At 41.1% G+C, this 25184-nt stretch overlaps 1 protein-coding gene across 2 annotated transcripts in view; it reads left to right on the forward strand.

Moving 5' to 3' along the window:
- Positions 1–25184, forward strand: part of LRRC1 (leucine rich repeat containing 1) — a 132373-nt gene that overhangs the window by 63722 nt on the left and 43467 nt on the right. For both annotated transcript variants that reach the window (XM_042939076.1, XM_042939077.1), the window contains 2 exons: positions 18459–18537; positions 22833–22922. In XM_042939076.1, coding sequence (XP_042795010.1) covers positions 18459–18537; positions 22833–22922 — 169 coding nt within the window. The remainder of the gene's footprint in view (positions 1–18458; positions 18538–22832; positions 22923–25184) is intronic.

Here is a 25184-nt window from a genome sequence, read left to right on the forward strand (position 1 = left end):
AGGAAGCTGTAGATTTCAAAGGATGGTCCGTGTTGAATAACTGACAAGACAGGGGAGTTTCCAGACAGATGTGATAAGTTAAGAGTCAACCAGACAGTGAAGAAAGAGTTGAATAAGCAGTTTAGAAGTTTCTACCTGATTTAGGATTTTTGTGTTTAGGGGGCACAGTTACCCCCTAATGTAGTTGCAGAGGTAGCCACAGAAAGAAGGTGGACAGCAGCAGACCAAGCATAAGTGCTCAACTGCTTTTAAGGTGCCGTGATGCAGTCAGTTCTGTATTTACCTAACATGTATTTTGTTTGTGAAGGTGCTTGATCAAAGTATCATTACACACAAATAGTTGATGTCCTGAAGTATTTAACCTTGTTGTTCCACTTTTGTTTGATGGTGCTGCAAAGCGTTTGAGAATAGCCCTTCTTCCATTTAGCTGGGCTGATGAGGGATGGGTCAGGATGAACTAGAGGATCTGAGCAAATTAGACAAAAGTGACAGAACCAAGTGCCAGTAACTTAGTACACGTCCAAAATAAAAGCAGCCTAGAGCTGGGAGGGATTCCTGAGTGACACCAGAGGGGCTGAGGAGACAGATCTCTCAGGGGAGGCCTGTGGTAAGTGGGGAGGCAGCAAACCACTGGAAGGACTTGCATGGGTCCCTGGCAACCCTCCTTCCCTCAGCTAACTGCTGTTTGAGTCGTGGTCTGTTTAGCTGGCTAAGACCCAAGGGGCCAAGCATGGCAAGGGCCTGGGCCAGTCTGAAGTTAGCCCTAAGTTGAGTCAAATGCCATGGGCATGTGCCTTATCATAATTGCAAATTATCATAATTTGCTTCAAGAAGTCCCTACTTGCCCTATGCCTCCCCACACATTTGAAATCATCACTCCTTTCAGGGGCTTTGCACATTGGCAACTAGAGAGAAACGCTAACTGTTGTGCTTCCTTTACACCAAGGTCCCTGCCTTTGGATTTTGTCGTGGACTGGTCAGCCTTTGGGTTTGACTAATTGGAGCGTGGCAAAGAGATGTCCTCCTTGTAGATCTTTGGCATTTTCTAAGCAGATGCTTTGGTCTTCTGGAGCCCTTCCCTGCTGCCAATTGAATTTCATCTTATCTCTAAAATTCTTCTTTTCTGTGTTACCAGCTGTTCTGACCTTCGTTAGGGATCTATATGGGAAGAGATAAACTCAAAGAAATGTTCTAAATAAAGGCATCATATTTCATAATGAAAAGCACAACAAAATGAATTTCTGGCTAGAATGTATGTTTCACCAAGATAAGGTACATTGGAGCAAGAACAGTTTTAAAATAAGTTTTATTCATTTCTTAACTATTTAACAATCACCAGGTATGTAAGTTACATGTGGGGAGCTAGAGATGGCAAGTGGTTTAGTGATGGCCCTCGAGGGATTTAGGGCACAACGGTGAAGGGACCAAGTCCATCTGTGATACCAGGACAGTGTGGAAAATCCTGTCTCAGAGATATGCCTGAAGGAGCCTGGAGAGGGAGGATCTCAGTCATTCCTGGGAGGGATGACACTCAAGCTCTGAGGTATAAGTAGCAGGTAGAGATGAAGTTCGGGAAGGATATTTCTGGGCAGATGAAATTGCACGAGTGTGTGTCTGAAATAGCGTGATGAATTTGGGAAATGCAAAATACTACTGGAGTACATGGCAATGAGATCATGAAGGTTCTGTATACATGGCTAAGGAATGTTTTCTCGAAAGCTCTGCGGGACCTCTGAAAGGATTTCCAGGAGGGGAATGGCTTACATGTCACCCTGGCACTAGCAGGAACGTGTAGTTGATTGAGGGCAGCCTGGATGCAGGAGGTCATGTTGAGGGTAGAAAGAGCAGAGAAGGGTGCGAGAGAAAAGGAGATGCCAGAACAGGTGTGCGGGTGACAAGTGGGAGGCTTGCTGGATGTGGAGGGGTAGGGTGAGTGGGAGGATAAACTCCCACTCACCACTGCAGAAGAGATGGGAGACATTAAAGATCAAGAGGAAAGCTGAGTTTATTTGTGGGCATGTGGAAGGTGAAATGCCTTTGGGATATCTAAATAGAGATGTTCAGTAGGCAGCTGAATATAAGGATCTGAGGCTCAGGGGAGAAATTTTAGCAGATGAAGGTGTGGGAGTCATCCAGGTGTAGGTGATGGTTGAAGCCATGGGCATGAATGATGTCACTCAAGGAGAGGGAGCAGATATGGTGTTGGAAGGGGGAGATGAGCACACATAGTATTACTGTTTACAAGAAAGCAGAGCAGCAGGGCCCCTTGTAAGATTCTGAGAAGTAACAGCAGGATGCTTTGTCAGTATTGTTGACTGGGGTTGTAGAAAAGGCCCAGCGAGAGAATGGCAATCATTGGATTGAATTATGGGATGGAGAGGAAGCCTGCAGATTAATGGGTGAAGTTGTCCTGGATGAAGGTGTAGACACTGGCTGTAGAAAGGCAGCACCTTTGGAAGCACCACCATTGGAGGACTGATGAGAAACAGGAGAGTCACAGGAGCTTAACCAAGGGTGGGACCAACGGCAGGGAGCACATCTGGAAAGGCTGCAGTGTAAAAGGGAATGGAATGGTCAATAAATGTGGACTGAAAAGTTTCCATTGGTTTGACATCTGCGAGGTCATCTGTGACAACAAAAGCAATGTCAAAAGTGGTTTATAGCACACATTGTTTGTTTTTTTACACTTTTCCCTTGACTCTGAGAGATCAGAGGAAGGCTTGAAAAACACCAACAATCACCATTTCCAGGAGGAAACAGCAGCAGTCACTGTTTCCTGCTGGATCTGCCAGTTGTGAGGGATGTGAGTGATCCTGATGGTGGTGTATGTCTTGGACAGCTGACCCTATGACATAATTAATGGAGAGATTTCATAACTCTTTGGGTGTAATGTGTACATGTTTGATCGATGTCTGGCATTGGAATGAGCCATGCAGGCTTTGCTGCTGCCACAGAGAGGCAGACCCAGAAGGCAAAAGGTGGGGGTAACCAGCCACCAATATTCTCTGTCTGGAGTCTGGTCATTAGCTATGGCTAGGACCAGAGTAGACTCAGGACATTTTAAGCCTGCTTATTCCATATTAAGTGTTGAAGACAACAGACAAAGTTTCCTCCTTCCAAGACCCTTTTGTGATTGCATTTACCCATGGTGTTTCCAGGTTTACTTTACACCTTGCGATTACAAAACAAAACAAAACAAATACACACACACACACACACACACACACACACACACACACACAGTATACAGTCATTATAAAAACTCAATGGTGGCAAGTAAAGGAAAAGTCAACAACCTGCCCTTTCTACTTCCAGATTCTCCTGGCCCTGGCTGAGGTTGCCAGTGTTGGGTATCACACTATAGTGGGCTTATTTTAAAAAAAAATATGGGTGCCTGGGTGGCTCAGTTGGCTAAGTGTCTGACTTCAGCTCAGGTCATGATCTCATGGTTTGTGAGTTCCAGCCCCGTGTCAGGCTCTGTGCTGACAGCTCGGAGCCTGAAGCTTGCTTGCTTCAGATTCTGTGTCTCCCTCTCTCGCTGCCCTTCCCCAACTTGTCCTCTCTCTCTCTCTCTCTCAAAAATAAACATTAAAAAATTTTTTTTAAAGTTTACTTATTTTGAGAGAGAGAGAGGCAGGGAGGGGCAGCAAGAGAGGGAGAGAGAATACCAAGCAGGCTCTACCCTGTCAGCGTGGAGCCCAATGTAGGACTTCGAACCCACAAACCACAAGACCATGACCTGAGCCCAAATCAAGAGTTGGGTGCTTAACCGACTGAGCCCCTCAGGTGCCCCTGTACTGGGCTTGTTTTTATGATACTTCTGTTAGTCACTGGATTATGGATCACAGTGGGCAAAGAGTGTGTGTCTCTTATACCTCTGTCTCCTTACCGTCCGCCATATAGGTAGTTCCTTAAATAAATGGATAAATGAACAAATGGATGAATACATGAACAAGTGAGTGAATCTCTTAGACTTAGCCCTTGAGACCATTCCTTCCATTGTAATTTCAGAGAGAAACTGGCTACGAGAGGAAAGCACCTATTTTTGTCACCTTTTGATGTGTAGGAGCACTTATTATATGGATGGTACTGTGTAATAAGGTCCAGGCTCTGTAGTCCCTTTATCCATCCTGGGGGTGCAGATTTCTTGAATTATGTGAATAAAATTAATCTATTCAGAAGCTGGTAGATGACTGGCAGAGGTGACAAGCTTAGCATTTCAATGGAATTAGAAGGTGGGATATTTATAACACATTTTAGATTCTTAAAAAAGGATTAAATCTGAACTTTTACATTGAGTTCAGTCTAGAAACTTTAACTGTGCATTCTATCTGTGTCAGGCAGTGGGGTACTATCACATGTATTGCAGAAGGAGGAATGACAAGCCACAGTCTACCCCCAGAAATGTTCAGACCCTGTGGGCAAAACCATATTTATAGGTTTAAAATGGAAGACCAGAATGCCCTGCTGATCATCAGACCACAGAAAAAGGGGCTTTCAGGAATGGTGAGAGCAAGTATTCTTTCTGCCTAGAAACTTAGACTTCGAATTATGGCCTTCATTCACTTGGAGCAGTGTTTCTCCAGATGGGCTTGAGACTGCCTATGTTAGAATCCTTGTTAAGACTGCATATTTCCACCTTAGATAAGGACTATGCAATCAAACTTCCAGGGCATGATTCCTGGAGTCTGCATTTTAATCTCCAGAAGAACTTGTCTGAATTTAAATTGGAGCTAGGAGCCTAACAGAACCTTAATGGTTCCTGGTGGGGTCACGATCCTGAACAGCATTAGGCTAAAAGGATGTCTTTACAACCTGACCTTTCTTGCCTTCAGTCAAGTCCATAGAATAATGGCTTTAGTACAGGAAATGATTTTTTACTAGTCCAAAAAGCAAGTGTCTATTGTAAGAACCTGAATTACCCTTTAAATAAGCAAACGTTGGGGCACCTGGGTGGCTCAGTCAGTTAAGTGTCAGACTCTTGATTTTGGCTCAGGACATGATCTCGTGTTTAGTGAGTTTGAGCCCCGTGTCAGGCTCTGTGCTGACAGCACGGAGTCTGCTTGGGATTCTCTCTCTCCCTCTCTCTCTGCCCCTTTCCTGCTCATGCTCTGTCTCTCAAAAATAAACAGTAAAAAACAAAACAAAACACTGAGTTATGAGAAACACTCATTGTAATTCTATGAAAGAACTCCAAAACATTTAGCCAGTGGCAATGCCAGAAGAATATATTTGCATGCCTTGTATGATGAATACTTTAAGGGGATAACACCAATTTTAATGTATAAGTTCTATTTCTTTTTAAGAAGTTAAATGAATTATAAATAGCATATCCTTTCATCTGTTGACAGCTTACAAAATTTAAGCCTTTAAGGTCTTTTTCTACAGTATTTCTTTGAATCATTTAAACATGTTTTTGAGCCCTTTTTAGAATACCTTTTGCATGCTGTTTTCTAAGCCTCTTTTTTAAAAGGGTTACTTTTGGAAAGGTGTACTTGTATTACAGGTAAAGGGATTTCTTAAAAATTTATCTTACCTAAAAATGAGGAGGAGGCAGCTAAATTAGATTCAAACACGCCCCCTCCGTCCTTTCCCCATCTTCAACCAAACAAAATAGCTTTCCCTTGTTACTTTGCTGTTTTCCGTTCCATTTGAGGCAACTTGACAAAGCCTTCCATGCACACAGTCTTTACATGTTGGCTCTCTTCAATCTGAGAGCAGAAATAGCTTTCTGATGGAGGTAAATTATGGATGGGAGCCATGAATAATTGTCAGATATGCACTAAAATGGCCAGGGCCTCATCATTAGTGGTTCCTAACATGGCTGCACATTGGACTCAGTACTTTTTAAAGTACTGCCCTAATCCCACCCCAGGTTGATTTATTGGAATCTCAGGTGGTGATTGGCCCCAGGTGGTTCTAACATACAGTCAGGACTGAGAACCAATTAAGTTAATTAAATGCCTCAGCATTTCTCAGAGGCAGCTATAAGACCCTCTGTATCTGAATCGCCAAGAGTGTTGGGTTAAAAATGCAGACTCCTACGGTGGACCGTAGACCTGGTGAGACAGTTGCTAGGAGTGGGTCCAGCCCTATCATCAAATAAGTGCTGCCATTGATTCCTCTGTACTCTGACATTGAGAACCCCCGGTGCCTGGGGACACTCAGTGGTTTCCTTAGACCTGGGGTAGGGATGTGCATTGGGAAAAGGTGGTGAGAATAATTGAGAAGCCATGTTTTGCCTAGTTTATCTGGGCCAAAGAGCTGCTCCCTGCGCTTCTGGAGAACTGCATTGTTCACTCCTTGCCTTGCACCCTCTCTTCTATTCTGTGTGCTACCCAGAGTGATTTGAGGAGTCTGAATGACTCATTCTAGCCTGTGGTCAAGGCTGTCAATTGACAAACACTGTGCATGGTGTGGGGGTGTGAGAGGAGAACACTGAGTTTATTAGGATGGTTATTTCAGCTGACAGAAGTCACATTCTCATGTGCAAAGATTAAGTATACTTAAAAAGGTTAACAGGAGACAGCAGGGAATCAAACCCATAGAATTCATGCAAAGGAGTGGTTCTGACCACAGGCCCTGATTGGCACTTTAGGGGAGGGAGTCTTGTGGTCTAGAAAGGATGGAGGAAACTTGGGGCAGAGTTGAAGACTTAATTTTTGGATCAGAGCATTCCTCCATTCGAAGACTTAGAATTTCCCAAGAGAATTTTGTTGCATAAGTATCAGTAGTTGTAATTTTGCCCATATTAAATGGGAATAATTAAAATGAGCTGCAATTTTGAGTGAATGTTGAAGTAGGAGATGAATACAAATACCGTTTTGTATTTTGTTTTTGTTTTTTTAGTTTTTGGTATTTAGTTGCTGTTACTGTGAGGTTTAAGTAGACATTATTCAGAATTTTGTTCTAGGAGGAGGGTAAGTAAAAAGAATAGCAGTCGCTCCACATAATTTTTCCCCTTCCCATTATTCTGTGTGAAACCTAACACATACTATTCTGTAATTTTTTTTTTTTTTTTTTTTTTTTTTTTTTTTTTACTTTTTGGTTAATTTATTTGTTTATTCTTTGCAAATCAGGATCTTGTATCTCAAGACATATTTGTGTTCACTTAGCCAAAACTCTGCTGGGGAGGAAAAGCTGAGGTGTAAAGGTTATTTTGGTAATTGTGGCTGGAATTAGGTGAAAACCTCCTGGGCTGGGAAAGTTTTTTGGCAACACAGGTTACCAAGACCCTAAAATAACACTTTGACAAAGGCCCCTCTGTGGCGCCTTCCGCCCTGCACTGTGCAGAGAGACCCATGTCCACCTTTCTGCCCCATGTTGTGCCTGTGTCCATCTTCCTTTCACAAACACGGGAAAGGCTGCTGCTCAGGCAGGATTTGTGCCTTTGTCCACAAGGCTGGCTGCCTCCTGGGCGAGGCTGGGGTGGTTGGAATAATATGATAAATGGGATGATGCCTTTGAAAAAAATTTCCATTTAGCATTTTTCCCCCCCGCTGCACACCCAGAGGAACAGCTGTGGCAGCAAATGCAGACTTGAATCATGCATTCATATTTAGTCTTGTTTGACAATCCTAGATATTTTTAAGCAGGATCAAGTCAGGCAACCAGCGTTACAGCAGTCAGACTGTCTTAATCAGCCAGCCTGTTTGGCACACAAGGACCTTGTTTTACCCAAGTAGTAAATAATTCTCAATGAAGCAATATGATGCACCGAGTGTGCCCAAAGTCACAACATTCAGTATTTTACTACAGCCTGTCAGCATCTCTTTTTACATGTTTGTTCTGTTCACCACTCGTGGTTTATTCCTTGTAATGTTTGAATTCTGTGTTTGGCCAGGTCTTGACTGGTGGTTTTTTATCCATAATAGGGTCCTACATTCCATGCCAAAAGGACCCTCCCATCTTCCTTCTCGCCCTTAATGCAGCATTGCCTGCTGTGTGCATGATTCTTTTTTTATTTATTTTTTTTCTGAGAACGTTTCATATTGTGACAACTTGTTTCCTTCTTAAGACGATGGGGTTTTGTCATTTGTCTCTGCTCTGGATAAATGGCTCTCATCCTGTGACTCTGCTCTCAACTAATGGGCCTTTTTTCTCCCAAGACCCTCTTGTGCCCCTTCCTCATAGCCAGGGTTCCAAAGTCCACATTCTGCAGGCCTCCCTCACTCCCTGCGCTGCCCCCTTGTTGCCTTCTGTGCAAAGATGGGATTGAATGCGCTTCCACAGCTTTCTCCCATTTCACTTCTCTCTGCCCCTCTGCTCACTCTACAGGTCCCCCCCACTCCAAAAAATAAAAAAAAACAACAAAAACCCCCAAACACATTAAAATATACCAAAGTCAAGGGAAAAGTTTTTCACTCAAGCTGCAAACTCCTTTTCTCACGCCCAGGCTTTTTGAAGGCATACGGCCCCAGGTTCTCAGGCTCATAGATTTAATGGGGCCTTATAATTTTTTAAAAATGGGACCGTGACACAGGATTGCTAACTCTATATTGGTAAGAAAAACTGTCAATGTCATTTAGTCAAAGGCAAAGAGGTTTCAAACTTCCAGTCAGGATATAATCTCTGATTAAACAGAGGACAGAGGACAACAGTCCTTTTAAAGAAATAAATTTGGCTGGGGTGCCTGGGTGCAGTTATGCATCTGACTCTAGGTTTCGGCTCAGGTCATGATCTCACAATTTGTGAGTTCGAGCCCCACATTGGCTCCAAGCTGACAGTGCAGAGCCTGCTTGGGATTCTCTGTCTCCCTTTCTCTCTATCCACCCCCCTCTCTCTCAAGAATAAATAAACATTAAAAAAATCATGTTTAAATAAATAAATTTGGCTTCATGGTCAGGAAACCTTGTCACCTTCTCTCCAACTTCCTTATCTGCCAATTATGAATATGTGTCTCCAACTAGAATACGGCCCCTGCTGCTTTACTTTCCCCTCCTCCTTGTCTGGCTTCTCAACCTTTGTGCTTTGACTTCCCCTCAAACCATTATGTATGTTCTCGCAAAGGCGACAGCATAATCCTGGTAGCCAGTTCAACCTTTTCCTTACCTGATCCTTATCAGTCTTGGTGACACTCTTCGCTCCCTGACTTCTCAGCTCTTCCCTCTGCCTGTTGGGTGCCCCCTGCCCCCAAACAGGAGGTTCGCTCTTCCTTTCTCCCCAGACTGTGCGTCCACCCCCACCTCTGTGTGGTATCTCAGAACTGCAGACTTGGGTTTCTATCTCCTCTTTCTCTCCATATTCATTTCCTCGGGGATCTCTTATTCCAGCGTGTTTGGAACTCATGGAATCTGACTGTCCAGATCCTTAGCAGTTACTTCACAGTCTTCCTCAGCCCTGAGGCATATGGACTAGAATTTCAAAGCTCTGCTCTTCTATATGTCAGCAGAGGGATCATGGACAATTTAATGTTTTCAATCCTGCTTCTTCATCTGCTAATGGACCACTATCTCAGTATTTGTTGTAAGGATTAGAGATGATGCACACAAAATGCCATTTGCAGTACCTGGTACATAATGGGCCCTAACAGTGGCAGCTCTTATTTGGAGACACACAATCAGGTGATATAGCAGGGATCAGAGGGCAATAGTTCCTCTTTTTCAGAGCAATAACTATCACTTTTCCTGATCTTGATCCTGTCCTCTGCTTTTCTCCCAGTGCCTGACTTGCCACTTGTGGCTAAGGTAACAATGACAACAACTGGAGGGTGACTGATTTCAAAAGAGGCTTATCTGAGTACCAGGCCATCGGGTAGCAATTTCAAATCTTCGTCTAAAGTAGAAATATTGTGTCAAAAGGTATGTAAGGTGTCGATATGGTTGAAAAGAAGGCATTGTGTATGTGCGTTTATGTGCACACATGTGCATGCACTGTTGATGCCATAGTGGCCAGCTTGAGCGGAAGTGTCAGCTCAGCACTGGCCAGGGCCAGCCATGGTGCTCATTTTCTCACCAGGTGTTCAGGGAATTCAGTATGTGAGCAAGACGATTAATTCGCTAAGTTAATTCCTCTGTCATAGGAGGAGACAGTGTTGCATGGGAAGAAGATCAAGTTCTTTATGGGGCGGCTGGGTGGCTCAGTGGGTTAAGTGCCCAACTTCAGCTTAGGTCATGATCTCACAGTTCATAAGTTTGAGCCCCGCATCAGGCTCTTTGCTGTCAGTGCAGAGCCTGCTTCACATCCTCTGTCCCCCTCTCTTTCTGCCTCTCCCCTGCTTGTGCTCTCTCTCTCTCTCAAAAATAAACATTTAAAAAACATAAATACTTCAAGTTTTTTGTAATCTTGTATTTTGCTGTTTTGTCATCCTCGTTATTTAACATTGTTAAATATTGCAAGTGCTCATTGTAAAGGTTGATAGTTTCCATGAGAAGCAAAACCCAAGTGGGCTTGCATCACATCTTATACGTTTTCCCTTCGTAGACTAGAAATACAGATGGAACTAAAGTCCAATGGGAAATTGTTCATCTTGAACAAGTCTTGAGCAAGTCTTGAATGTCGGTGCAGAGTTTAGGGAAGGTGAACAGTCTCTGATATCCATGTGCATGCTTGTGAATTGTTGGATTCCTGTTAGGTTTGCCTCTGCCCCAATGTCTTTGCACGGCAGTTCATGGGGTGGCTTTCTTTTTGATAGTTTCATTTGTTTATGCTGCATTAATTTTTGTTTGTTTCTGTCATAGTTTAACATGAGTGATGTGGTATTGAGGTACTGTCCTAAATTCTTAACAGTTCATAAATTACACGATTCTTTGCCTAAGATTGGATACTAATACCCAAGACTTATTTAAAGACTCCGTTCTCTCTCTTTTGACAGAAGTTGTTGATGACATTTTCCCCCTGGTCTCAGTGTTATGTCTGGGGTGAGGGAAGGGCAAGGAAACATGCCCCAGACTCCACAAGTTAATATACAAAGGTACCCACGCTCAAAACCAGTCAGTGCTACTTGAGGAGAGTTGCCTTTTTCTCACCTCTTTTAGTCCTTTCTGTTTGTGTATTTTACCAGGTTATCCTGTACGTTATCTTATTTTACCTCTCAATAGCCCTGGTTGGCAGATGAGGCAGATAAATCCAACAACCCCTTTATGAGGGACTGGAGTCTCAGGGCAGTGGACATTTTTCTATGTGAGGTGAGGATGCTGGCCCTGGGTTCTCTCTTCTGATCCAGCCCCAGTGAGGTGAGTAAGGATGTTTTGTTGAATGCCCACCTGTTAAAGACCTACACAATGGTATATTCTAGGGAGGTACTGGAGATCATTGTAGATCTGATCCCTGAACTAGTTACTGGAGGACACATCTAGTGGGGAAACAAGGTTTTGAGTAAATGTTTATAGGTAGTTAGCTTTGAGCAAAGTGCTTACTCAAAGTACTGGGTACTTGGGAGGCCCAGTCTTTTGGAGGGGATTCAGGGAAGGTTTAATTGAAATTCTGTGACACTGTCAGTCAGTCAGTCAGTGACATTGTCAGTAGTGTTGATTAAATTCTTTCTCTTAGGAGCTACACTAAGCAAGAAATAATGATGAAACATTTTAATATTATTTACTTAATCAAATGCTACACTTAATTTCAGTACTGTATCATAACCAAAAGTTGCTAAAGATTAACCATATAGCAGAATTCAGTTTAAACCTTCTTTATTACTTTGGTATTTTTTGTTGTGTTTTCTTAAAAGTGGTTTATTTGGTTTTGTTTAATCAGAAGAATTAGGTAAGCAAATGTTTAAATCTGTTGTAAGCTATCGGATGGGGTGATGCACCTTTCCTCTGGCTCCCGTCTGTTGAGCTTCTGAAGATTCAGAGGCAGCATCACCCTTGGCTTTGTACAAGTAGCACATGGCAGCGGTTGTTGGCGGTAAGGCAGTTGGGTTGTGTTTTGCGGTTTCTCTTGACCTCACACGTTCTTTTTCGAGACAAGGCAAGTGTATGGTGAGCACAGGCTCTGAGGGGTGGAAGGCCTAGGTTCAAAGCCTGATCCTCCTGCTTGCTGGCCCTCACCCCGTTCCTCATTATGAGAATGGAAGTGATAATAGTAACGTTCTGAGTTACCGTGAAGACTTAGAGGAGTTAATTTGTGCAAAGTGCTTAGAATTGTAGCTTAGGACGCTTTTAAGTGCTCGATAAGGCCCAGCCGTGGCTGTTTTTCAATCACATATTTCACAAAGGGTCCTCAGAGTGCAGCCGACCTGGAACCGGGGAGAAGAAACTGCTCTACGCTTGGACTGAATCCAAGCCCCTGACCTTGCTGGCACCTTGTACTAATTAAGCTAACACAGCCACCTTGCTGCGGGGCTAGTAGTGCTGATGCAATAAGTGTAGATGATTGCTTACATAGCTCTTGCCTCATTTTCAAAAGTAAAATTTCAACTTTCCATTTAATATCACCGGAAGCTTAAAATGTCATTCTTCGCAATTTTACAGAAAGATTGATAGAATGGGGGTAATAATTGGCTTTCTTTAAACATTCCTAGTCTTCTTCGACTTCCTATGTCCAAATGCTGTCAACATGAATTAGATGATCCTAGAGAACAGCCACGACAATATCTAAGACTTCTGTTAGCTTAGCATTTCATGGTACTCTCCGTGGAGAGAACCTAGTATTCTAACTTACTAACATCAGATAGGTCTCCAACCCAGGAGGAAAAGAGATGCTATTTATATAGAACAAGAAATGCCAGTGAGTAATTAGTTTATCCAGAAAGAACTTGTGTGATGTATGGGGGCTATGGTCAAAACAGGCTGTCTATGCGCAATCCTCCATGAAAAGAAATGCCTTGGAAGTTTGTAAACTCACATATACATAGAAGGAGACCGAGAGGTCCCTCAGGCTAATCTATCTCCATCACAAGAGGATGGTGTTAGCTTTTCTGGAAAGGGTGTGATCCACCACGAGGGTTCTGGGCATGTGGGAAGAGAGCCCTGATTCCTCAAGGAAAAAGGTGGACTAGGTCTCTGTATTTGCAGGGGTGAGGGAAGTGGGGGAAGTAGACTCTCAGCTTGATGCGTTAAAAATGGATGTCCAGAAATGAACACGAGTACCAGGGAGGGCAGGGGGTGTCTTTTTACAATCAGTTTCAAATGATAATCTCTGTGGGGAAAGCTGTATTCTGTCCCAGAAGCCCTGGGGCTAATGGTGCCAGGATTGTTGTCTCCCTGGAGGTGTTGAAAGTATTTTGCACTGACAGAGTTTAAGGTTAATTATCCATTTCCTGTGTACAGGCGGTAGTAATGGTCACATTGGTAAACTACTGTTTAGATATTTTTATTTTTTAAGTACACTTACATCTCACTAATTTGAAGCAATTCTGATTCAGAAATAATGATGGCTTAGAGTGTGCCCAAATTAAAGGTTATCTTAAGAAAGTAGTAGGGAAAAGATTACTTAATTTTAAAATTATTCTCATTTTATAAATACCAAATTTTATGCTTTTATTCTGAGACATGTATGAGACAAAAACCAGTTTGAATTAATGAAAAATATGATGATTATTTTTTTTTTGTTTCACTCTATATTGAAACAAAACTAAGCTGAATATTGGCAAGTAGAAGTTTTGAGGTACATTCCTTAATGAGTAGATGAAAATCTCATTAATTATTTCTAATATTTTTATGTAAATAGGTATTTCTTTAGGGGTTAATCATTACTGCTTCTCAGAGAGTTAAAACAACCACAAAAGCCCTCTAAATCCTCTCATCTTTACCAATAATACTACTCTTCTTCGGAATTTTTGGCCTTGAATGGAAACCAGTGGTCCTCTCTCCTGATCTCTCCTAAATATTAATGAAAGAGGTCAGAGTGCCATGTGCTTTTATTCATGCTACTCTGCTTTATCCTTAGATAGCCCTAAGCTGGAGGTGATTATCCCCTTTTTATAGAAGAGGGAACCCCTTGTCTACCAAAGTAATTGTAAATAGCTCAACCTAGCATTTGGTAATCTGCTATCAAAAGATAGCAGTCTTCTCTCCAGATACTCCCATATTGATATCCTGAAGTTCAGGCATAGCTGTCTTTTCCCAGGGCTTACCCTCTCCTCACTGCATTCAGTGTCCCATTTGTACTTGGTTTCTCCTCTGCTCTTACTTATTTTGTTCAAAGCGTGAGTGTCCTTTGTCTAATTTTCTCTTTTCTTTATTAAACTTAATGAGGCACTGAAGGTATGATGTGCTAGCATTAATTAAAAAATGTCTGTTGGTGATCCATTTTACAGATAAGGAAATTAAGGCACAGGTAAGTTAAGTAGTTTGTCTGAGGGCACAAGCCTAGTAAATGTGGAAAACTGGTGCAGATTGTTCTTATGTCTTTTTAGATTTGATGGAGGACAAAGTGGATACAGGGAGAGACCATTTAAGAGGATATTATAGTCATCTAGATGATTTGGGCCTGATCTAAGTTGATAATAATAGGAGTGGGAAGAAAAAGATAGCTAAGGAAAATAATTAGAGAATATGAGAAAGATATGGAAATTGAGTGTAGGAATTGGTATGGGGGAAAAAATTCAAATTAGGTTTTTAATGAGGTTGGTGGTCAGCCTGGGTTTCATTGAGAAGGTGCTATTTATATACTTTTTTCCTATGTTTATTCTCACACCTCATATTTGTCCTGAGGAAAACATTTAAGAATCAGTCAAAGGGGATTTCAGCTGGGAATAACCTGTAAGCTTTATACTCCCTCTTGTCAGAGATCTGGGAATAAGCAATTTTCTTAGTGGTAAAATGAAGATAATCCTGACCTTATGGGGATATTTCATGACTCAAGTGAGAGAGCAGCTGTTCTTGCAGAGACTTATTCATTAGCTTCTCATTCATTCATTTGGCACCTGTGTCAAAGCTTAAGCTCATTTCTGTGTCAGCTTTAGGGGAACAGCGACAGACGAGACCAACAATATCTTTGTTTCCAGTGAACTTAGAGTTTAAAAAGGGAGATTGACTGTCACCAGTTAGTTAAAACTGTAACAGATCTCACAAAGGTGAAGTCTGAGGAAACTGAGAGTGGGGGAATCCAGCCTCATCTTGGGACTCATGGAACATGGCCCTGAGGATATGACATTTTAGCTGGGTATGTAAGCATAAGTAGATGTTTTCCTTCTTTAGTTTTTTCTTCTTATATTTTTAGTAACCTGTAGCAAACTGGTACTCAGGACTCTTCACACCACACCATTGCCTTCCTTGCCTATACCTTTTTTCTTTCTTTCTTTCTTTCTTTCTTTCTTTCTTTCTTTCCTTCCTTCCTTCCTTCCTTCCTTCTTTCTTTCTTTCTTTCTTTCTTTCTTTCTTTCTTTCTTTCTTTCTTTCTTTCTTTCTTTCTTTCTTTCTTTCTTTCTTTCGTCTTTTCCCAAGCAAATACATTTCTTTTTCTTCCAAGTTCTGAATGTGCACATGATGGAAAGAAATGGTCTTGGGAGTCAGGAGACCTGTGTTCTGTTTGCCGATTTGCTACTTCTCCTGTGTATGCAAGCAGTATCCTAAGGAGCGAATGCCTTCCTATGAGCCAGACCTCTCTCTGTCGGCTTTGTGTGGACTGAGTCCAGCTGTATTCTCTGGAAATTGTTTTTGCTACTCTCAGATCTCCAGATTCTAGCCCAGTCCTGATCAGAGTTTCTCACAGCCGCTTTTCATGTGTTTCCTTGATAGGCCATCTTCCCAAGCTTCAGGTCTGAAGAGTGTTAAAGACTTGTACCTAATGGACATACATTTTTCTCTTGCTCTGTTTCTATGCTTTTTTTTTTTTTTTTTGTCTTAGAGCAGCAAGCTGCTGTAAAATTTGTATTTATGTGTCTGGCTTGATCTTCTTCGGCCTTTGTGAGGTAACTAGTATGGCACGTGCACCTCTTTCCTCAGTCTTATAAAAACTGCTCACCAAGACCTGAAGTAGTGGCATAAAAGGGACTGTCATGGACTGCACAGGACAACTGGCATCTTTCAGACCAAGGAAAGCCATGGTGTGTCATTTCCTCACTTGCCTGGAAAGCAGTGCTTACTTTGTAATGGATGTTCATTCATTCTTAAGCACAACAGTTCTGTGATCCCAGCATGGGAGGGTCAAACAGTGAGATAGTCCTGTATGATGAGGAAGTCATTTCATCTCTCTGAGCCTTAGTGTCCATTTTGTACAATGGAAATGAAAATAATTTATTTTGAGATGAAATAAGGTAATGTATGTAGAAGGACCTTCCAATGTATTTGTACCTCAGGGCCCACAAATATTCGTGTATTTTAAAAATCCGTTCCAGGGGCACCTGGGTGGCTCAGTCAGTTAAGCATCAGACTCTTGATCTCAGCGCCAGTCTTGATCTCCCAGCATAAATTCAAGCCTCACATTGGGTTCCACACTGGGTGTGAAGCCTACTTTAAAAAAAAATTCTAAAAATCCATTCCAGACTCTGTGTGTATGTGTGTATGTATGTATAGCTATTATATTTATGAAACTGGGATCAGAGTGTTTGCTCTTTACTACCTCATATGACCGTACAAGGCAGAGAATAGTGTGACGAGAATGTTACCACAAACTTAAATGATTTTGGCTTTTAAATTTGAACGAAAAGCTTTTATGGAGTTTCTGATTACTTTGTGGTTGCTGGAGCAGGGCATCCTTTTTTCCCCCAATTTCTCCCTTCCCTCCGCCACCCCTAGTTTAGAAACAGTAGGTATGTTTTGGCTCAGCTTGCATTTGTAGAACTAGTAGAAGAAACCTCATGGGACCAGGAGAACCTTTTCTGTTTAGTCCTTCTTCATATTAGTATGTCCAAAATAAATGTATTCTCGAAATCAAATGCTATGAAATAAACCTTTAAAGCCCTAAAAGCTATAACCCCACATTTCATGCCAAGAGAAAGGAATTTTAACAATTTTTGGTCATTTTAAATTCATAATATTTAGTAGCCAGTAAACATAAGGAAAAATATTCAGCCTCATTAGTAATAAAAGGAATATAAAACAAAATGTTGCCAGACTATTTTTACTAATAATACAGGCAGTTTTGAAAGTGTAAGAGAGAAAGGAGGAGGAGAGATGTTGAATCGGACACCTTGTGCAGGGTGATGGAAGTATAAATAGATATAACTTGGCCTCCTCTGAGGCAATTTAATAGTACTTATCAAGGACTGTACGGTTGTTAATGCCTTCCATGCAGTAATCACAATTTTGGGAGCTTAGCCTAAGGAAGTAATCAGAAATGGATATAAATATAAATATAACATCAGGAACTTGGAAACAACCTAAATGTCCAACAATAAGAGATTGATTAAATGAAGTCTGAAAATGTATGCAGTGGGTTTTCTGCCATGAAAAATGGCAAACTGTTTGGACAAATAAAGACAGGAAAGATTTTGTAAAATGTGCAGTGGAAAAAAAACAAATCAGCATGAACTTATAGTTTTTTGAAATATAACATGTTTATACACACTGTATGTGTGCATGTATATGAGGACAATGAAAAAAAAGACATCAGAGTAAAACATTATCTCTCGGTGATGGAAATGTTGGTGGTTTTTATTTTCTTTGGACTTTTCTGAATTTTCCAGGTGGTTACACTTATAATCAGAAGGAGAAAGTCCATAATTTAAAAATGCATACTCTAGAATGCAGTGTACTGACACAACTATGTGAACATGTAAGAAAAAAAAAGCTGAATGGGAATTACGACAGAATACCATCAATGACTTTTGATAGGGTGATGGGACTTGGTGGTGGTGGTGTTTGTTTGTTTGTTTGTTTTTTCCAGTTTCATTGAGAAATAATTGACAATCATCACTGTATAAGTTGAAGGTGTGCAGCATGATGGTTTGATTTACCTATATTGTGAAATAATTACCACATTAGATTCAGCTAATATCCATCATCTCATATAGTTACAGTAAAAAGAAAAGAAAGGAAAAAAAATCTTCTACTTGTGATGAAAACTCATAGGATTTACTCCTTTACCAATTTTTAAATACATTACAGAGTAGTGTTAGCTGTAGTCACCATGTTGTACTTACATCCCTACTACTAATCTTTCTTATAAGTGGAAGTCTGTACCTTTGACCACCTTCATCCAATTTTTCTCCTTCCCTCACCCATTGCCTCTTGTAACCACAAGCCTGACCTCTTTTTTTGTGTGTTGTTTTTAGTTTCGTTTTTAAGATTCCACATATAAGTGAGTTCATACATTGTTGTTGTTTTTTTTTTTTCTGACTTATTTAACTTAGCATAATGCCTTCAAGGTCCATCCATGTGTGTTGTTTTTAATATTTTTTTCTTTAATGTGCTTCTACTCAGAATATGTATCTTCCATTAGGAAAGCAAGTTTTTTTTTTTTTAAAGGAAAGCAAGTTTAAATAATTGTAGAAAAATACTTTAGAAATCCATGCCACATTTGAATAGAGATAGTACTTACTAGATATTCTCTTGTCACTGTGGTCCATCTTGAGGATGGTGAAAACTGTTAACAATGGTGGTAAATGATAGATGTTTTCTTTGCTCCTACAGATATTCCTGAAATTCCAGAAAGCATCTCATTCTGTAAAGCACTACAGATAGCTGACTTCAGCGGAAATCCACTGACGAGGTAACCTTTCTGCCTGCTTTTCTGTATATAGTACTAAGGATATCCTTTTTGGGAACCAAGCCATGAATACAACCTGGTTACTCATTGTGTAGGTACCTAGATGGATGGCTGTCTTTATCAAGGATGATTGACCTTCATAGAGATTTATTTATAAATAGCACTGTGCAATGAAGGGCACACTGTGCTATTGATGGAACATTGAAAGGATATTGGTAGGGGGTCAGGGGAGGCACAGTGGAGTGGACAAAACAGGAGTGAGAAGTGCATTTCTCAAGCAGTATGAAGCATTGGAGTAGTTCATAAATCCTCTATTGCTTATGTTGTCTTGTAGGAGGAGACTGAGTTCTGAATTCCCAGAGAGCTTCCCCTATAGTTATCCACGGAGAAGTCCTAATAAGGGATATTTTTTCCACCCCAGTAACGAAACATATTACTATCTTAGCTTTCCTCTAATTCTCCCTTTAAAACAAACAAACAACTTTGCCAACACCATTATTTCCTTACTTTAGCGATAGCTGTGAGGATTTCTTTGGGTTTATTCCTCTAAATAAAGCCACCTTATCACTGTTTTACTAGCGATGCCAGCCTTGCCCGTTCTGGTATGACGCAGCACATTGCCTGGGCACAGCTGAGCCACCCTCCTCGTGGCTCCTGGCTCAGTCATGAGGCCACTGATAACTGGCTTCCAGGTTCCTGTGTTGCCAGGTTAGCTGAATTGTTGCCTACCTGGCAATTCAGAGATGATCCTCAGGAAAAGTTCCAGATGTGTCTCTAGGCCAGGTAGGTTCATATCTAAGATTTCTAAACTCTGTTAGCAACCTCAGGAAAGAGGTACTTTTCCCTCTTCCCTTATGTTTTTTTTTTTGTTTTGTTTTTTTTTTTGTTTTTTTTTTTAAGCATATAGGAAAATTGAGATGAGATTAAAATTTGGGATACATATTGCCCATATGAAAATTACTTGGGTCTTCTTGGGTATGGAGTGCTGGAGAATGCCCATTTAGTGTTGCTTTTGCCATTTCTGCTATTTTTAAGAAGTAAATGTTTTATTTTTAAAATTTTTTTAGTGTTTATTTTTGAGAGAGCGCATGCGTGCGAGCGCTTCAAGCCAGCAAGTGGGGGAGGGGCAGAGAGAGAGGGAGGCACAGAATTCCAAGCAGGCTCCAGGCTCTGAGCTGTCAGCACAGAGCCGGACACGGGTCTCGAACCCACAAACCATGAGATCATGACCTGAGCCAAAATTGGATGCTTAACCGACTCTAGGCACCCTGGAGTCAATGTGTTTTACAAAATACTTTTGGGATGCCTGGGTGACTCAGTCGGTTAAGCGTCCGACTTTAGCGCAGGTCATGATCTCATGGTTTGTGAGTTTGAGCCCCGCATCGGGCTCTGTGTGACAGCCTAGAGCCTGGAGCCTGCTTCGGATTCTGTGTCTACCCCTCTCTCTTCTCCTCCCCTGTTTATGCTCTGTTGCTCTCTCAAAAATAAACATTAAAAAAAATTTCTTTTTTATTTTTGTCTTTTGAATTTCAGTGACTATATTACTAATAACATCTATTTTTATGAAAAATAGTAAACGTAGTAAGCTCTAACTCATCTCTGTCCTCAAGTCTTGTCTTCTTTCTTAACCATTGTCCACACAATTGTCCCTCTTCTTCAAACCTTTCTGGAGCTCCCTGTTTCTATACGATAAAGTGGTGTCTCCTCCAGGTGCTATGCAGCCTTCCCTGCCCTGTATCTGACCTTGGCCTATCTTTCCATGTTCATTGCTTTCGGTTGCCCGTGTCAGACGTCATGCTCTACTGTTACAGAGTGCTCATAGGTTATTTATTTCACTCTCCTCTTTTTGTACTCCTGTAAGGTGTACACGGTGGGGGGGGGGGGGGTGGGCATTATACTTCTTTGGGAAGTCTTTTCTTACTCTGCACAGTCCCCTCCTCTGGCCTTCCATTATGCTCTGAGTTTTTCCTAACACTTTAAATTTATATATTTTATTTTATTAAAAAATTTTTTTTAACATTTATTTATTTTTGAGAGACAGAGGGAGACAGAGCACGAGTAGGGGAGGGGCAGAGAGAGAGGGAGACACAGAATCTGAAGCAGGCTCCAGGCTCTGAGCTGTCAGCACAGAGCCTGATGTAGGGCTCTAACCCACGAACCGTGAGATCGTGACCTGGGCTGAAACCAAGAGTCATTCTCTTAACTGACTGAGCCACCCAGGCACCCCCCCTTGAAATTTACATTTGAGTTATCACCTTGACCAAGACTCCCCAATTCGACTGAGAAAGTTTACTTGTATTCTTCTATTATTGTTTTATCTCCAGCCCTACCTTAATTTCTGGAATGGAATAAGCACTTTCTAAATGGCTGTTGAACTGAACTAAGCTGTTTATCCTTAAGGCAGCTTGTAGGGTTAGGCAGCTGGGAAATACTATTATGCTGCCTTGGAGGATTTTTTTTTTTTTTTTTTTTTTTTTTTTTTTTGCCATTCAATTGCTTAATCCCCTTTTCTACCTCTTTAGTTTTCCTTTTCTAATGTCTGCTGACACATGGCTTTACCATTCTCTCAAAACTCTCCGACCAGAACACACCCACCCTGTAGGAGGCTTTACTCCGTTTTCCTCCTGGCCTCATATTTGGGAGGTTTCTTAAAGTAAAGTCTTTTTGATTTGGCAGGTGTACTCCTTTAAGAATTAGGACAACTTATCTGTGAGTTGAAAGGACCTTAAAAACGATTTGGGTTGACCCGCTTATGCTATGGCTGAAGAAACCGAGGCTGAAAGAGACTGAATGACCTTTTGAGATGACGCAGCCTCTGAGTGGCAGCTCCGGCTAGACTTCCTTTCTCCTAGCCTGCCGTCCACGCTTCCTCCCCACACAGTGGCTTGGCACTTAACGTGAACAGCTCATAAAAAAGGAAATCATCTATTTCAAAATACCTTTTCCTTATATTTAAGAGCACTTTAGCTACTTTTAAAATTGTAAAATGATACGTACTTTACGGTGCAAACTCATGCAGCAGGTAAGTTGCATCTTTTTAAATATGAATAAAAAATCTTACCCCTCTTACACTGTGGAAGAGGTTTCAACTTTGTAGAAAGTGTTTCAGTGATAATGGACTATAACTCTCATCTTGCAGGGCCTGGATTTGTTTTTGAAGTTTGGAATTACCTATATTATATGTGAAATAGTACCACAGAATTTATTATTTTTTAAATTTTATTAATTTTTATTTACTTATTTTTTTAAATTTATTTAGAGAAAGAGAGAGAGCAAAGGTGGGGGAGAGGGCCAGAAGGGGGTGGGGGAAGAGGGGGAGAGAGAGAGAGAGAGAGAGAGAGAGAGAGAGAGAGAGAGAATCTTAAATAGGTTCCATGCTCAGCTTGGGGCTCAGTCTTACCACCATTGCTTGGATCATGACCTGAGCCAAAATCAAGGGTTGGACACTCAGCTGACTGAGCCACCCAGCCACCCAGGTGCCCCTAGAGTTTTCTTTTTAAAAAAGGAACCTAGAAAGAGGAATGAAATGAAAGATTCTAATGTAGAGACTATCACTAAAGCAAGAAGCCCCCCTCCTCATTCCTACCTGAAACAATGAATTCTATGTTCTATTGTCTGTATTAGCAGATTTATGTATAAGGACCTTTGGCATTTTAGAAGCAATGAGATCTTTTTAACCCTATTTTTTTTTTTTCCTCCCTAACTGGAGGAAACCATAGAAATACTGAAAGTAAACTTTCTTTGTATGTTTTTAAATACTTTTATTTTGAAAACCTCACTCTTCAGTAGCATTTAAGGGAAGTATAAAGAATGTCCTTTTGTGTAGAACACAGTGAAGCATAATAATTATCTCAAGTGATTGGCATCTTAAGTCAAGTTAAAAGAAAATTATTAAGAAAGTAGCAGTTGCTGTCAATTGATCAGTTCTAAGTAATCCATAGCTTTGCTCTGGCTATTATAATCTACAGAAAAAAAGCCATTATTAAGCTACTGTCCTGTGTTTTATTATAATCTTCTGGGCTAAATCAGTGTTAGAGCTTGCATATCTTTCCTGGGTTAATTATTCCTGGATCACCCCATCAAGTATTTTTCATGCCTCTGTACTTCTCGGTAAACTGAGTCTGGGCTTCTTTCCTTATCGATGTCTTCTATATAGGAAGACCAGGCAAATATGCCACTTAAAATGTAATTTTAAGTTATTTCAGTGAGAATATGGGAGAAATCATTATATTTGTGTCTGGTGTACACTCTATATGCACTTTTCTTTTTCAGTTAACATTTTGTTGTTGCTGTTTCAGATTGCCAGAAAGCTTTCCTGAATTACAGAATTTGACATGTCTCTCTGTAAACGACATCTCCCTGCAGTCCCTGCCTGAAAATATCGGCAAGTAAGTGTTTATGTGAGGACAGGAGAGTGTTTTCATCATCCACCCCAGCCTCTTTCTCTTTTACAGCTCTTATCTTTCTATTCCGAAAGCCTTTTACCCAATCTTTAATCTCATCCTCAAGAAAGATCATAGCGAGACTCCGGGGTTTTTGCTTTCGGTTGACCCTAAATCCCAGTGGTCAAAAGGGGTAATGCTACTGCGAAAAACCTAAATTTATTTGGACATGTCCTTCAAACTGATGGATTCCAGAGTAGTTAACTTAAGTGAAGAAAGTAGCACTGGTCATGTACGTAGTTAATAAATCCTGTTGGCAGCTACCACTCTCAGTACTTTGATCAAACATTTACAGAGTATGTACCCTGAACAACGGCTGCGTCTGCCAGTGTCTGTGCACCTCAGACTTGAGAATAGCGAGTAGGAGTGGTGTCTTTGGAGAGCAGACGTGGAATGGGGAGAGGGACACGGGATGGGATGGGCACACTTCCATGGTGCCGGCTTACAGGCTGGGGAGGACAGCCATGGCCAGAAATAAAATCCTTTGAAGAAAATGTGTGCGGGCAATTAAATGTTCTCTTACACATTCTCACAGATGAATTAATTGAATTAGCAGATCTTTTCCATACCTCCAGGACATCCAGTGGGTTAAATCAGGCTGACAGCTCATGCTTTACCACTTAAAACAAAAGTGCAACGTGGCCGGCCGAAGCTAGTGGACCAGTGTTCCCTAGTGTCATAGAAGGTTTTCTTTGTGTTCACGTGTCCTACCTGAGTTCTAAGACAAAACAGAAACTTTGGTTTTGAGAACTGCAGTGTATCTGACAGATGTCTGTTCTGCAAAGGGTCTCTTTCCAGAAATCTGTGGGAGTGGACTGCTTTTCATAGACAACTTTGCCCCCTCCTCTCCCTCCTATACAGGCGGAAGACAGCAGGCTGACCCCGGTTTGAGCCGGCAAGATCATGTTTTCTGAGATGCAAGCTGTTTAAACATGTTGCCAGTAGACTTGCTGATACAGATTTGTGTCCTTAATGTCTCAGGAGGGGAAGGGGACAGGAAGCCCCAGTATACTCTGAGTTGATGGTATCTGTTGCAGAGGAAACAATCATGTTTTACTGTGGGTTTCTTGACTTAGCACTTTTGCTGTATCAAGATTCACATATTTCTAATTAATATAATAGCCACTTATTTTTATTTATTTTTTTATATAATTTATTGTCAAATTGGTTTCCGTGCAACACCCAGTGATCATGCCAACAAGTGCCCTCCTCAATGCCCATCATCCACTTTCCCCTCTGCCCCCATCAACCCTCAGTTTATTCTCAGTTTTTGATAGTCTCTTATGGTTTGCCTCCCTCCCTCTCTGTAACTTTTTCTCCCCCTTCCCCTCCCCCATGGTCTTCTGTTAAGTTTCTCAGGATCCATATATGAGTGAAAACATATGGTATCTGTCTTTCTCTGTATGACTTATTTCACTTAGCATAACACTATCCAGTTCCATCCACGTTGCTAGAAAAGGCCAGATTTCATTCTTTCTCATTGCCAAGTAGTATTCCATTGTGTATATAAACCACATCTTCTTCATCCATTCATCAGCTGATGGACATTTAGGCTCTTTCCATAATTTGGCTATTGATGCATAGGGGCACTTGTACACCAATGTTTATAGCAGCACTTCCAACAATAGCCAAATTATAACAGCCATTTAAATGCCTAAACTGACTCCTCCTCCTCCTCCCCTTCCTCCTCGGAAGTCTCTGGAATCTAATTCCCTTGATACTCACCTTCCCATTCTTTCTTAGCCTACCACTGCCCACATGTTCATCCCTTCTATCCCCCCATTTATGTCTTTTTTAAAAAGGTTGAATGCTTTGAGAGAAAATACATTCTTTTTTTTTTGAATAAGAGGGCCTTTCTCACTCCCCACTACATTGTATTAATAGAGAATGCTAGTTAATAGTCATTTTAGAATAAATTACATATTCTTTATTCCATCTTTTCTGTTAGTACGTGTACCTGTTTTTGCCAGTGTTCAGGATTTCTTGTGTACCTGCGTATCCTGTCAGTAATAAGGGTAGTGTTCTGTTTTGTTTTGATTGTAGTCTTAATCATCTTGTGTAACTGTTACAGCCTTATGTATACTGATTGCTTCCAAAACAAACTGTCACTCTGAACTTGAAGCCTGTGGTGAATCATCACCTAGGAAGTAAGAATATGGGGCAGATGAATGAATCAACTGATTTTTACTAGGTCAGTTTGTGAAAATA

The sequence above is a fragment of the Panthera leo genome, chromosome B2, assembly GCF_018350215.1.
Source record: "Panthera leo isolate Ple1 chromosome B2, P.leo_Ple1_pat1.1, whole genome shotgun sequence".
In the NCBI taxonomy this organism is placed as follows: domain Eukaryota; kingdom Metazoa; phylum Chordata; class Mammalia; order Carnivora; family Felidae; genus Panthera; species Panthera leo.